The 15,996-nt window shown below is 27.9% G+C and overlaps 1 protein-coding gene across 4 annotated transcripts; it reads left to right on the top strand.

The window, feature by feature from the left end:
• The first annotated feature begins 9,725 nt into the window (after positions 1 to 9,725).
• Positions 9,726 to 13,931, top strand: LOC108346026 (carbonic anhydrase, chloroplastic). Of its 4 annotated transcripts, none has more exons than XM_017584946.2 (10): positions 9,726 to 9,992; positions 11,149 to 11,207; positions 11,316 to 11,465; positions 11,559 to 11,607; positions 11,884 to 12,000; positions 12,273 to 12,326; positions 12,464 to 12,549; positions 12,770 to 12,875; positions 13,306 to 13,464; positions 13,725 to 13,931. In XM_017584946.2, the coding sequence occupies exons 1-10, from the start codon at positions 9,792 to 9,794 to the stop codon at positions 13,761 to 13,763; spliced, it is 1,020 nt and encodes a 339-aa protein (XP_017440435.1). In that variant the 5' UTR covers positions 9,726 to 9,791; the 3' UTR covers positions 13,764 to 13,931. The 4 variants fall into 4 exon arrangements, 3 of the variants coding, with proteins under 3 accessions (XP_017440435.1, XP_017440436.1, XP_052722983.1); XR_001833765.2 differs by having other exon boundaries at positions 9,727 to 9,992; positions 13,306 to 13,528; XM_017584947.2 differs by having other exon boundaries at positions 9,727 to 9,992; positions 13,306 to 13,509.
• The last annotated feature ends 2,065 nt before the right edge of the window (positions 13,932 to 15,996 follow it).

Genomic DNA, 15,996 nt, shown 5'->3' with positions numbered 1-15,996 from the left:
CGTCAGATGTCAGAGTTATGAGGAAAATGTTTGAGATGTGTAAGTTGTCTGTGTGTTACCTCTCAGAGACGATGTTATGGCAGAAGATTTTAGGTCTGGTTTCTGGTAATATTGTAGAATTTGTGGTAGTTATAATATTACTTTAGTTAGTGAAATTAATTATTTCTTATTTTAACATAAATATAGTAAAACCAATTATCATTAATTATACTTTAAATAGTTTCTTTAGTACATTTTTCTTTTTTTATAATTTGAATCTAAGAAAGAAAAAGAAAATTAGTTAAAATTAAAAAGAATAATTAATGAATCATAGTTTTCCTAAAATAACAAATGTAAATGAATTACTAATATAGAGGAGTAGGAGAGTTATAATTTTACTATATTTGATTCTAGCAAATAAAGATTTAGTTATCTATGAGATAACCAATGAAAATTATGTATAAGGGAAAGAAACCAAGAAACCAAAATCATTTTTAAAGATTACTTATTGTTTATCATGATTAAAGATTATTTTTCCATCAAAATTTGAAATCTAAAAGTTGGTTATAGTTTTTAGAACATAACTAATATTAAGAGAAAAAGTGAATTAGTAACATAAGTGAGTGGGAGTTGTAGTTTGATCTCAACGAAGAAAAAGATGTTGAATGGTTTCTTGCTAGCTTTGAAGAATTGCTTCATCTTTAAGGTCTTAACTTTGTCATTGTTTTCACTTTATCTCCCATTGACTCCCTTTTAGATTTCAAAAGGAAACCTATTTATATGTTGTTTTACGAAAAAAGGTTCATAATTGCATAATTTCATGTACCAATTTTACGCTTGATTATCAACGATCTTCCTTAGTACCAAAACTTTTGTCTAATGAATTTACTTCGTTCACAAGTTTTGATTTTTTTTTTCTTTCATTGGTTTGACCGATCCTTACAATCAAGTAAATAATGGTTTTCAACTACTCTTTTTTCTTACAATTTCTTCCTTATAATAAATTTTTAAAAATTAAGCTAAAGGTCAAATTAAAATTTAACCCAATTATGTTCGTTAAAGAAGTAAGTTTGACAAGTGATATGTCTTTTATCTTAAATATATTTTTCCATTCAAAACTTGTGAGCTTGTACCTTTGGTTTAAAAAATCAAATTTAGTATTACTTGAATAATTTTGAAAGATTGATTTTGTGCATGGTTGTAATATATAATTGTAATTAGTATTGATTAAAGAGTTAAATTAAAGCTTTTAGTTTTGAAGTTTGTTTCATTTGAAAAATAGATTTAAATACGATTTAATATTTGTAAGTAAGAAAGAGTTGATAAGTAACACTAAACTAAATAAAAAAATAATTATATGAGAATCATATCATATAATGTTAGAAGATTTATGGGAAAATTAAGACATTTTAATTTGTTAGTAATCATAAAAATTTATTGGTACTAATGACCTATTGATGATAAAAAAATTTATCGATAAAATGTTTGTCAATAAATTTATTAGTGAATATTGTTAATGGTAAAAAATTTATTGATAATTATTAATAATCAAAATCCATCGATAAATACTTTTTCTTTTTTTTTTCGTTTTCTTCTCATTCATCTTCATTTAGTTTACAACAAATATTTTGTTAGATTTAGAGAGAAAATTGATGTTTATTTTACCGATAGAATTATCGATGGATTGTCAAAATACAATTACCAGTAAACTTATTAGTAGATTTTCAAAAATACAATTACTAACAAATTAATTAATAATTTTTCAAAAAAATCAATTACCACCAAATTTATCAATAAATTTTCAAAACACTAAATTATGTGTTAGTAATTAAAATTTTAATATTCGTCGATAAATTCTATTTTATCAACAATTTTTATTGTCTATAAAATTTGTCGATAAATATTAATTTAATGGTGAATTTTTTCGTCAATAATATATAAATGAAAATATTTGGTAGCAATAAAAAATTTAAATTATCACCAGTAATTTTACTTGATAGATTTATTATTGACGAATATTTCTATCAGTAATTAAAATATTAAAATATATTAATTAATTTTTTTATTGATATTTTTTTCTATTAATAAAATTCATTTAATAAATGCTATTTTAGTAAAGGATTTTTTTATATGTAATATGATATTTTCTTGTAATGAAAGAAAGTAGATCAAACTATTAATATTGAAGAAGGTTTAGGTGTTGTGTAGGTAAGAAACAAAGATGGATCGACTTGATGAAAAAGTATATCAACATGGAAAGACTAGGATGTATAATGAAGAGTAAATATTAATGTTAAGTCAATAAGAGGGATTTTATGTTTTACGGGATAAAATGTCTTTGAATTAAAAGTTTTTATCAAGTAAAGGGTATATAATTTTGGGTACAAACAAAGTCTCACGTCGAATAAAATAAGAAATAGACATGGATTTATATATATATATATATATAAGATGCATTTCTTAGTAAGAGACCTTTTGGAGTGGTACCAAAAACAAATCCGTGAAGACTTAGCTCAAAGTAGACAATATCTTAAATGGTGATTGTCAATGTCTCCTCATTCTCCAAGTATGAAAAAAAAGAGTATATTATAGGAAAGTATAATATTATATATAAATATTATTATTTTAAAGGAAATTATGGCTGCACGATACGAAGAAGAATAAAGGTAAAGTTGTTTCCAAGAAATTTATTACTAGTTACCAGCAAGAAAGAAATAACTTGTAATAGTATATTTTTTAAAGTATATTTTTGCTGAAATTTATTAAAATTAACATAATTGAATATATGAAAATCAAATTTAGCTTATAATGAATCTATATTAAAACACACAATAAAAATGATATTGTTAATATATATATATATATATATTATGAATTATATAATGTATTAAACAATTATAATATATCTGATAGTAATAACTAATGTTTCATGGATATACCATTTATGTCACTTCAACACATTAGAATCCGTCTTAAAAAAAACTTTAGTTTTAATTTATCATTCTTTCATTAATCAAAACTATATAATCCAAATAAAAAAGTAGTTGGTTCAATTAATACATAAATCTATATCCTTTTAAATAAGATCTCAGTTTAAACTATATAGAAAATAAATATACAATTAAGAAAATATATTAATTATTAATAAAGTGGATGAATATTTCATATCTATATTAAAAAAACTGAAAATTGTTGTATTGTTTGGTCAAATAAATTTATTACCCTATTTTTGAACATTAGAAGATAAGGATATAGAAGGATTGAACCACCCAAAGCTTTGAAATATGGCTGCTAAAGACTATATATTATGATGAAAATGAAGAAGATTATAAGAGAAAAGAGAAAAGATAGAAAGTGAAAAAGTAAGTGAAGCATTAAAGGAATTTTCAAGGAAGCAGAAAAAAGCTTATACATATTAAATGCAATGATGAAAATGTTGACTATGAACATAAAGAAACATAAATGAATAGGTGATAAATAACCTTCTATGCTACCTTCTTTGGAGGTGATGTTGCTTTAATCTTTATGAGTGATTCATTTTATATCTTCAAGTATTGGTCAGAAAAGAAAAAAAAAAAAAGAAATCACCCCATAATGTAAAAGTGTAAACTTCTGAATGCTTCTTGAATTTGTTGCATTGACAAATACATACTTACACTTTGGATAACATTGTAAACCACATGAAGATGTAACGTCATGAATAACTACTTTGATTGAGATTTGGCAGGAGCTATTTTTTTAATGAAAATATTTTCAAGAGTTATGTATGTTTTAATAGGGTGTTTTTAGAACTTTTTTTTCATGAGAGAATTTTTGTATTAGTTTTTTTTTTTTTATCACATAGTGATTTCACGTGATTTAGGAGTTAAAACCTAAAATTGTTTAAATATTTATTTATTTTTCTATCTTTTGAGACATTTTAAAAATAAAATTTTCCAGAAGAGACAATATCTCAAATAAGTGATAATTGGATTTGATTTTTTATGTTCTTCACGTGTAAAAGTCGTTCGAAACTAGAACTTCGATAGTTACAGTGGTAGACGACGGTGTCATCGATATCAGTAGACAACGTCGTTGTTGGCAGCAGAAGTGGATTTTAAGCTTAACTTAACTCTACAAAACCAACTTGTAAAGTGAGATTTACACATACTTATATACTCTAAATTGGTCTTATCTCTAGTTGACGTGATACTTTCAACATACTCCTCACGCCGAAGTATATACATTTTGAGTTTGAGACTAGACACTAATGGGTGATCCGATAAAATGATGTGTCTAACAAACAATAAATTTCACTATGATAGATTTTAATAATAACTCTAATACTAAGTTGAGTTTTAATATTTTATCTCTTTTAATACATGTTTTTGTGTTTTAAATAAAAATATAATATTTTGGAAATTATATTAAAGATAATTTAAATTATCTTATATTATAATATAATCATTTATAAAAATATAAATATATGTTAAAATATATTTTGTAAATTTTAATTATAATATAATTTATATATACTCAAAGGAATTTTAGCCATCTAGTGCACTTTATTTGCTAACCACAGTACCATTTATTTTTAGTACAAGCGCTTTAAAACATAAAGGCGATTATAATACTGTTGGATTTCTTTATAATCGACAATTATGGATGTTTGGGATCAGTAATAAAATTTTAAGGAATATGTTTTGAAAATATTTGTCAATTGAAAAAAAATTATATCATATTTGAAAATTTAATTTTCATATTAAATGATTTGGGGAAACTTGTGATAGGTAACATAGGAAAACAATTTCTTAATTCAGAAAATTTTTAAAAATTTCATTTTTCATGTGAATAATTTATAGGTAACATAGGAAACTATTTCTCAAAATACATTTGAAAATGTTATTTAAAAAAATGGAAAACATAATTTTCAATTTCAGTTTACGAAAAAAAAAAGTTATTCTATATCAGACGTCTTTTCAAGGAAAAAGTTTCACTTTCTAGTAAACAAAATACTTTTGAAAATGTTTTTTTTAACTCATTAATTTTTTTATTTATATAATAATTTATAATTAAATAATAGTCGATGAGTATTCATAGTACATGCACTCTTTACTCAAATTTGAATACATTAATGATGTAAAGAACATTTACATTATTATTATTATTGTCTAATAATAAATTATGACATATTTAAAAGTTGTTATATCTTTCACACTAATTATTCTAAAAAATATATATTTTAAATTATTTAACAGAAAAAGATATTTATGATGGTAAAAGAATATACTGAAAAATAATATTCATATTAATTAACAGTATCAAATAAAACATTTTCGTGTAAATTGAGAAAATTAGTTAGTCTTTGTTATTTTCTTATATGTCTTTTATGTTGTGAAAAATGTCTGGGCAGCTCGTTTGGGCGAATTGCTTAATATATTAGGTAGTTGGATATTTCTTTCCACACCCCATGATTCTTATACCTCCATGCAGTATGAAAAGACAAAAATATCCTTATTCTCTATTAATCTTCCTCAGTGTTTCCCTTATTTCATTAGGAACGTAATTTTATTTTTTAAATCATATAATTTAAAATTTTCTTAAATTTTTTTAAAGCCTAATAAAAAAGAAACTATGATTTTGTTCATATTATAACAATAACCTATATTGGCGAACCTATAATCACCCAGCGGTGACACAGTCTACAAACTATTACATTACACACAACAAGATGATGACATATATACGAAAAAATAAAATAATGTCTCTTTCTGTGTAAATGTTTTTTTTTCATATTTCTTAAATTACAATTTTAAAGTATATATAAATTCTTTATTTTTTGCTACATGTTAATCGGAGTAAAACTTGATTTAGATAATCTATGCAAGATCCTATTGTTAAATTTATCAATAGAAAAATATCTTTAAAAATAATTTTCGTTAACGAATAACCTCATTCTTTTATGAAAATTAATCACAAAAAAATATTAAGGATATAATTATTTAAAAATTGAAAATGATAATACGAGAAAAAATTAATTTTTGATTGGACTAATTTAGTTTGAGTCAGTTGAAAAAATTAAATATAAAATAATTAATAGAACTAACATGTTTTATTGGCTCATTGTTTTCTCCGAATTTGAACTCAAGAAACCACGTTTGGCCTCGTGTCAAACTTGAATGATGATTACAAAATTCGCATCTTCTTAAGAAAAGATACATCGTACCTAACGTTATAACTTTCCTAATGTTATGAATAAAAAATTAAATTACTTTTTACAAATAAATTATAAATTTAATTATATTTTTAATCCTGAAATTTTTAATGAATCCAAAATTTGTCTCTCCAAATACTAAAACTTCATTTTAATATGTTCAGTTTAAAAAAAATAAAAAACATATTTAATTCTATAAAAATTAATTTTCGTAATATAATACCAACATTAAATTACTAAAAAATAAAATATAATTACTCAAAAGTCATGTACATTGATACTTCAATCTAAATAATGTATCCGTGTTTGTCACGCAATAGTTTATGATATTTATCGATATATGAAGTATATGCAATCGTACTAGTATTTTTATAATGACAATAATTTATAATTTTTTATTTTGTAATAAATATGATTTTCACTGGATTCACACAATAACAATAGTATATTTATATATTTTTAATTCTTTTTAACTTTTTAATATATACTTATCACTTATAACGTATCGTATCTTATTATTTTTAAAATAAATTTATCAATATATATAATATCCATGCATCATAACTCAAAAGTATTTTTATCCATAAAAAACGAGATAGAAGTTATAAAAAAAATGTTATAAACATACTTTTCTATTATCACTTAGACTTACCATTTCTTTCAACAAATGATTCTACCAAATGTTTATACATTAATAACTTCAATTTTCAATTTTCAATTTTCGAGTTTTTTTTTTCCAAACAAGCTTTTGTCTTCACTCGAGTAAACCGTGGAGGTAGGACATCGAAGAAATGTTGACATAATATCATCATATTGCACATTGAATGTTGACATACAAAATCAAATGACAAAACTCATAATTATTGAGTGTAATATATAACAACCAAAGTCTGTCATCACCCATTTGATCATCCAATTCAAAAACCTTCTTCTCTCTTTTGCTCTAACCTTTGCACCAATCTCTTCTGAAACCAAAACTCCCCTTCACCACTTTCATTTCTGTTCACATGAATCTCTCAAAGTTCATTACAATGATCAAAAGACATTTCTACCATGGTGATTGGTCAATGATTCTTGTGCAGCCTTGGGTGAGAAAAAAGTATGTTAACCTCTCTTCTCTTTCTATCTCTCATTCACATTTAGATTATAGTTTTTTAAATTAGTAGGACTCACTAATTAATCATTTCTTTTTTGGTGTTACATTACTAAACATTGCTATAAAGACATTGTTTAAGGAATCAATGACATAAGACATTCATCATACATCATAATTATGTAGAAATGTATTAGAATGTAAATCACACTAAAAGTGCATTAATAACATTTCTAATAGAAACTTTCTCTTTCCCTTTTATAACTATTGTAAAAAGCATTTGTCAATGTTAAGAAATATAAGAAAAAAAACTATAATTATCACATATTTAGAAAGTTGAGTATGATATATAAAAAAAAACTCGTAAATTTATTGTCTTAAAACTTTAAATTAACAATGATATCAATCTTCCATGTAAATTAAATTTAAATAACATTTATGCAACCTTTTCCTATAAATTCTCAAAAAGAATCCATACTAAACTAATAAAAAGTATATTGTGGAATGAATATATTATAAGTCTAATTGGTATTTGTGACATGTTACATTTTCATACAATATGTATATTAGTATATTTGATATTGCACAAAATCTTTTTTTTTTCTTGGTTTCAACATTAACCCTTTAATTATATAAAAATGACTGCACTGCTAATTAATTCTCGTATTTTACATCAAATTTGTTTTTTATTGTTTGAAAAACTTTACATTATATCCACTACCAGAGATGTTAAAAACCAGAAAAGTTTCTGCAATATCACAAAAGTTGAAATGATGAATGTATATAAATTGTTCAAACTATTTTGAAATGCTTGCTGAATATGATAAAAATGGCTGCATATGCGTGAATCCATAGTACTATACTATTTTAAGCTTTTGCATGTGCATATATAAACCCAACAGAAACAACACAGTTGCAGTATTTAGATGCAGAGCCACAAAATTGAAGGTTGAAAGATAGGGTTTTATCTATTAGGTCCACCACTTGCTTTATCTGCTTCCTCACATATCAACCATAGGTTTACCAATGGATAGAAAAGACCCTCACAAAGATATATTTAATAATAATTCCCAATTTTTTTCAATCCTTGAATCTTCTTCCACTTAATTAATGCTATAAAAACTGTGAATTTATTCATTTATTTATTTACCTCAAGCATTTGTTCTATTCTCTTTTTCAATTTTGGCCTTGGATTAAACAAAAAAAAAAGGTTTATTATTCACTGTGTCTATCATATAGGTAAATATATATGATTCAAATTGTATGGTAAATATGATTCACAAGAGTATTAACAACACGTTTGTTTTTCCTAACTATAATTGATTAAAATTAATTGAAAATTAAAAAATTAAGAAATAAAATTATTAAATAAAAAGTCAAACCTACCATAAAATGCTTGATTTTCAATAAATTATTAGAATTTTCAAAATAATGTGTCTGTTGCATTTTGTTAGGATTAAAGTTGTACTCTTACGTTTTCTTGGGCATTATTTTATTTTATTTTTTAAAATTGATGCAGAGTTTATAATCTCATTATATAAAGTAGCTAATATATTGCAAGTGACAGAAAAGAAAAATGAATTTGAGTCACATTTAGGTCAGTAAAGTAATGTAAAGAAACCAAAACTACTTTTTTTCACGTTTGTATATCAATATATAAAATCAAGAAAACGCAATAAGATTATAGTTTAATTATTGAAAATGTAAAAAAATTATAATATTAAAAGCATATATCTTATTTTCTCAGTGAATTGTTGGATCATTCTGTGTCAGCGGACAGCATAGGATTCGAGGTTTCATATAGAATGATTCAACGTGAGGATTGCACTAAACTGTATAAAAACTATGTATATCTGTGATAAATGGAAAGAATATTGATACACACTTGCAGGAAAAGCAGTGAATAGAAAAATATAGTTACTGCAATTGCAATGTTTTGTCCCTTTCAAATGGGGTACAAACAATTACATTTTCACCCTACGTGGCAACATGGCATTGCGTGCATGTCATGACAGAAAAATTGAAAGGAGACACAGTGTGCCCTACAGCCATAAACCTCTGGAATTAAGTCCCTAGGAATACCCACTACCACACTTTCTTTTTCATTTTATCTCATAAATGCAGACCCTCATAAGAATTAACGTGAATCTCATAGATAATATCTACAAACAATGTTATGGTCCATAGCTGACAAAGTGCTAATCAAGCACCTCATGATCAGAAGTCAAGAAAACCAATTTTAATTAGTGCACACCGAAAATCTATGGCCATTTTGTGTGTTTGTGAAGGTGAATGGCAAAAGGGGTGTGTGTGATCCAAAGTGAGAAAGGGTTATGGTCATTCTCTCACAGTTAATCTCCAACATTCAAACCTCATCTACAAGGATAGGAATGAAGCTCTCATTTGTTTGGCTTTCGTTTTCATTATCTGCCAAAGGTCACATAAAATGGGGATACCCTATTGACATGCCACACCAGATTGCATCAAAGGGCTATATAGCATAAAGTTTTGAGTCCTCATTGCACCATGTCGTCCTCTTCCATAAACGGTTGGTGCCTCTCTTCAATCTCCCCAGCCAAAACCTCTCTTAAGAAGGCCACATTACGACCTTCTGTCTTTGCAACCCTCACCACTCCTTCTTCTCCTTCGTCTTCCTCTTCTTTCCCTTCTCTCATTCAAGACAAGCCTGTCTTTGCTGCACCTTCCCACATCATCACCCCAACTGTGGTATATATGCACTACTCTTTCATCATTCATGCATTCAAGTTCATCACATGAAAAATGATTATTTGACACACCTAAATTTTTTACATTCGTGATATATATATTACTGTTGTTGTTGTGACTGTTATTTATCATGCATGACAGTTTATGTTTATGGTTAGACTACACTTCAAAATTTACACTCTTGCTGCATGAATAAATACTTTGTTGTTTTCTTTTGTATGCTTTCTTCTGTAGTTTTCAAGTTCCAAGACACATACTGATCAGTTTTCAATTTTGGAACACAATGTGTGTTAGTTGTTATAATTATTCGTTAGAGTTTGACTTTTCTACCTAGTTCGTGTGAAAAAACATTTCTTGCATCAAACAATCAGACATCATTAAAGTCAACCAAACTTACTCAGTTTGTGATGGAATAATGGTGATGTAAAATTTCTATTATGGGTTATTTTTACTGTTTTGTTTTTGTGTGCTTTACAATTTAAGGGACGCAAATTCTTATCCTTGGTTTGCAGATTTGGATCACAACGAATGTGTTTTTGACTAGTCACTTGTCACGTATATTAATTGGCCTAGCTAGGTCTTCATGTGCTTAATAATCTAACATAGTCCACGTATATGGGGTTGCCACTATGAAGAAAAATGTTTAAGTGTGCTGTTTAAAGTTTAGTTTTCACGTGGAAACACCGTTTGATCTTTCTTTGGCACCTACCACATATGCACATTGTTAGCTTGGTTAGGTGACAGAGACAGGTGTGTGGCATGGATTTGCTCATGAACTACTGGCATGTGTCAGCATCCACCACCATAAAATTATCAAATTTATTTTATTAGAACTACATATAACACGAATTAGCGTTGTATTGGGGGAAGTGTGTGTTAGTTGGATGATTCTAAGGCCAACAAAGCAGCAAATCCAAACTACTATATATAGAAGAAAAAGTCCATTCAAAATTAAACAGCTTTCCCAACCAAGTTAGCAACTAATTAATCATCTGACAGTGTAAAACCAATTTTCAACTTTTCTGAGGTTTGACACTATTTCCTTACAAATATATTTGAATTTTGGTTTCTCATTTCTTTATTAAGGTAATTTTGCTACTAACTATTAGTTTTTTGTTTGGTCTTTTAACTGACACGTATTTATTCATTTTTGGAGAGAGAGGATATGGCAAAGGACTATGAGCAAGCTATTGAAGAACTCCAGAAATTGTTGAGGTGAGTCTCAACCACACTCTAAGATGTGTGAAACTTATATAATTAAAGTACGCAAATTTTCAAGTATATATGTGTCTTCCATGGAAATTGACTTGTGTTGAAATGTAGGGAGAAGACTGAACTGAAGGCCACAGCAGCTGAAAAAGTGGAGCAGATAACAGCTTCACTGGGGACATCATCATCTGATACCATCCCGTCATCAGAAGCCTCTGACAGGATCAAATCTGGTTTCCTTTACTTCAAGAAGGAGAAATATGAGTTAGTCATCACTACCACCTTATTTTCACTGCTTTAGTTTAATCTTAAGTTTTCTCTAATTCCTGTTATTGTTCTTCAATTACCATCCCTCAGCAAGAACCCAGCTTTGTATGGTGAACTTGCCAAAGGCCAGAGCCCCAAGGTACCTTTTTTTCTGATGTTTTCATGAGTTTAATTTCTACACACAAAGTAAAAAAGATTAAACTGTCAACTCAGCTTATAGGTGTTGTTTTTAAAGTCAACCAACTCATTATATACTATATTTAAACATAAGTAAAAAGATTACACATAGATGGACTTTAATATATAAGTGAATTCAAGCTAACTTAACTCTATTTAATGTGATTAATTATTTGTTACAAAATAAAAAAATTGTGGACTAACTAATATTTTCTACTTTATGTGTTTGTTTTTTCAGTTTATGGTGTTTGCTTGCTCAGACTCAAGAGTTTGCCCCTCCCATGTGCTAGATTTCCAACCTGGAGAGGCTTTTGTGGTCAGAAATGTTGCTAACATTGTCCCACCATATGACCAGGCATGTTTCCAACACAGCAAAAGAAATTCCTGTAAAAACGATACTTTTGACACATAATTTTTTTACATTCATTTGACACTACTTTTTCTTACTTTTTACTTTTTTCTTTTTCAAAAAACTATAAAAATTCATTCTTTTATGACTATTTTATGCGTGTTAGGTGTGTCAAATGAACGTAAATGTGTATGATCTTACTATTACTCAAACTCCTATTGACATGTCTTAACACAAAAGTGCTCAAACTTACTTTGTTTTACTCTGCTGTGCACCAGTCAAAATACTCTGGAACTGGGGCAGCCATTGAGTATGCTGTTTTGCATCTCAAGGTATGTTATCAATCATTGGAAGATAAATGACATGCACAGAATTTCAGGCACAGTGTTCTCTCTGTGTGTTACTAATATGAAAATTAATAATGGTGAGAAAATGTCAAGAATTTTTAATCCATATGATTTTTCTACAGGTGTCCAACATTGTGGTCATTGGACACAGTGCTTGTGGTGGTATCAAGGGGCTTTTATCTTTCCCTTTTGATGGAACCTACTCTACGTAAGCCATTTTTCTCTGCATAAAAATTACACTTTCTCAATTATAATTTGATGCACAAATTTCACCTACTTCTTAATTCCTAGACCATCATGACATTCAACATTCCTCATTAAACAGTGTATATGAAAATTTTATGTTTACCTTTCTGTACATTTATTTAATTTACAAAAAGTCTCACATGACTCCATAAGAAAAATTACTTTTGATTTGTTGTATTCAGTGATTTTATTGAGGAGTGGGTCAAAGTTGGCTTACCTGCAAAGGCAAAGGTGAAGACACAGCATGGGGATGCACCTTTTGCTGAGTTGTGCACACACTGTGAGAAGGTAAGGAACATTAATGCAAGCCACATGGTTGATAAATATTTTCATAAAACTCATTGAATTAACTTGTACATATAAGGACAAAACTTATATGTAGTTCAATAAGTGTTTTTTAGTACTATACATTCTTCAGTCAGAATTAAAATTTTACTTCATTTATCTATGTTAGCCTTCAGTATAAATCTTGATTATTCAAATTAAAGTGAAATGGTTTGGCAGTTCAGATTCTCTACTGGGTTTTTTGGTGCTGTCCTCTGCTGAACATTAATAATATACTGTTGTTGGTACTTTAAAAATCTTTATAATATATTTTAAGACATCAAAATCAATATCAATCAATGTATTTTGAAGACAACACTACTAAATTCATGATTTAGAAGCAAACTAAAGTGATGTAGGTGATGCTTACAAGTTAAATTGGAATGATGTGCAGGAAGCTGTTAATGTTTCCCTTGGAAACCTGCTAACCTACCCATTTGTGAGAGATGGCTTGGTGAACAAAACATTGGCTCTGAAAGGAGGATACTATGACTTTGTTAAGGGATCTTTTGAGCTCTGGAGCCTTAACTTTGGCCTTGCATCCTCTTTCTCCGTATGAACATCAACCATTATCAATGACCTCATCTTGGTTCCCTAAGTATTCTCCTATCTAAAATGTACTCTGTAATTGCCCTTGTTATATATAACGTGCATGTGCTGAATTTCCTAATAAAAGCTGCATTGAGATTATCCATAGATCACTCTCTCTCTCTCTCTCTCTCTCTCTCCTTCTCTCTCCAAATTGAAGTTCTTCAAGTAAGAAAAATGTAATGTTTTATGGTCTTTCACCACTGCATTTTTCTTCTTTGTTAGGTTAAAGATGTGGCCACCATTCTGCATTGGAAGCTATAGGCCATGCTTAGAGGTCGTGTGTCTGCAATGAAGAGGCCTAGCCACCTTTATCATATGATATTTTATAAATATATATATGAAACTATGAACTGCGTTTATGCATGTCGGAAAATCTTCTTTTAATAGGAGTTGGAAATCCTCTTATGTAACAAAATCTTCTTTGTTCAACCTTCATCTTTCTATATGCACAAAATCATGAGAGGTGAGAGAAATCAATCTTAGTTAATTACACTATTCTCTCTGTTATAAAATAACTTCAGTTTAAAGTTTTTAATATACAACTAAAACAAGAATATATATGTCACTTCTTAAAATAACATCTTTTTCTCAATAAATACATTACTCTTATAGACTGCATGATGCAAATATTAACATTGTGTATCTGAGCAAATTATAATTACAACTAAAATTAATACGAACTTCAGTTAGTTTGAAATCTTTCGAAAATAAAACTACTGTAATTTTGAAGACAAAAGAAGTAACATTTAGCACTGTTAGACAGTACCAAAGGTTTTGTGTGAATTTTTTTTTTTGAACAAGTGTTTTTATGTAATTCACTCAACTATAATTTAAAAAAAAGTTGGTAGCTAACGGAAATCATGAATGATAACTTTATATAAATTAATAATCTAGAGAGATTGATCCAAAGTCTTTGTCAAACCTTTGCAGGCCACTTTTTATCATGGTCCATGAGCTTTTTCTGCTTTGCTCATTGACTTGGAAGTTTCGTATGGAAGTTTTTATAATTTTACCTTATCAATTTCATGTCTCAAACTAAATTTAGAAAGAATTTTCTGATATTTACCCCTGAATAAATATTAAAGACAAGTTTATGAATTCCAACAAATATATGGTAAGGTGAATTTCTATGGATTTAGTTCGAAAGCATTTTGATGCTCTGCATTGAAATTTGGAAAATCATGGGAAACAAACAGCGTTTAGACTGAGTATTACATCCACCAAGTATATGATGTGTGTAACTTGAACTCTTGAAGAATGAAATTATGTATTCTTATGAGTATTTAATTCCAAAATCATTAAACAAATTTGCAACCTGGTGATAAATTAACTCTATCAGAGTACATCACAGAATAGATGTTTTATTTAATAAGTTTTGATTATTCAAGTGTCAACAACTCTGGTTTTTAAATTTTGAGGAACATAAGAAAATGGCAGAAAGTGAAATTGTAACTACATTAGCAGTTAATCGGATAAGAGCTGAAGCCAACAGCATTTGCAATTAAGCATCATGAAATTTCAATTTTCTTATGTTGTTGTTATGTTGTTGAGTAGGAGAAGGATAACAATAATTATACGAGTGGTAATTTTGAAACTAAAAGAAAAACCGAAGGAAAAAGAGTGATATTGTTAACCGAACTGCTATTGAAATTTGGCAGAAGAAGCAGAATTACAAATCTACATATGTAGATAATTAAGTCATTTTTGCATTTATCTTAATGAGAAATGCTCTTCTAGTTTTTGTTAACTCTGATGGCATTCATCCTATTAAATTTTTTTGGTAAAGTCCAATCTTACAACGTGAAAAGTTATGGGTAAGATTCTCTTAGTGCCACGTTATTCTGTTGTAGCTTGTTAATGTTTTGCTACAAGTGAGATGTTCAAAATCTGTAAAATATTGTCATTCAGATGAAATTTCCATAGAAGTTGTGCAAATTTAGATATCTTAAAAGATTTCATAGGTATGTCTTCTTATAAGAATTCAAAGAAACATTTATTCAAGAGTTTAAAAGAGAAGCAACCAATAGAGTTCTTGAATGCCATTGTACTTGTTTGCCTAAAATCTGGTATTAATTAGTGGTTTATAGAACTCTTGCTGTAACAAAATCACACACTAGCCTTAATGATTGTTTGACTTTAAATCATAAGTGAACTGAGTGATGAAAGATAACATAATGCAGAAACATCAATCTTGATACTATTGACCAAGTGGATGGATAAATTTCTCCAGAAACTTAACAAACCACTTCCAAAACTGTTGTAGGATATGTTACACTTCCAATGTACTACAATTTGCCAATGATTTCAAGAACTCTAGTCACCTAGATCGTATATATACAGTGTCATACAGTGTAGACAATGTCGGGTGGAAAAAAGCACTAAATTAATATTTTGCAGCTGTGTGGTCCCTATTAAACCTCGACCAGATTTTCTGAGATGGACTAGTTCAAAGAAGGAAACTAATGGTTTATTAACATAATGGATTATATTGAAC

This window comes from Vigna angularis, chromosome 8, assembly GCF_016808095.1.
Source record: "Vigna angularis cultivar LongXiaoDou No.4 chromosome 8, ASM1680809v1, whole genome shotgun sequence".
NCBI classification, from domain to species: Eukaryota; Viridiplantae; Streptophyta; class Magnoliopsida; order Fabales; family Fabaceae; genus Vigna; species Vigna angularis.
The sequence above is the reverse complement of the archived record's forward strand: the minus strand, read 5'-3'. Positions and strand labels throughout refer to the sequence as shown.

Coding starts and splice junctions, on each gene's coding strand:
- LOC108346026 (XM_017584946.2), top strand. CDS start 9,792: ATGTCGTCCTCTTCCATAAACGGTTGGTGCCTCTCTTCAATCTCCCCA. Junction 11,208..11,315: donor GAACTCCAGAAATTGTTGAG/GTGAGTCTCAAC, acceptor GTTGAAATGTAG/GGAGAAGACTGAACTGAAGG. Junction 12,876..13,305: donor TGTGCACACACTGTGAGAAG/GTAAGGAACATT, acceptor AATGATGTGCAG/GAAGCTGTTAATGTTTCCCT.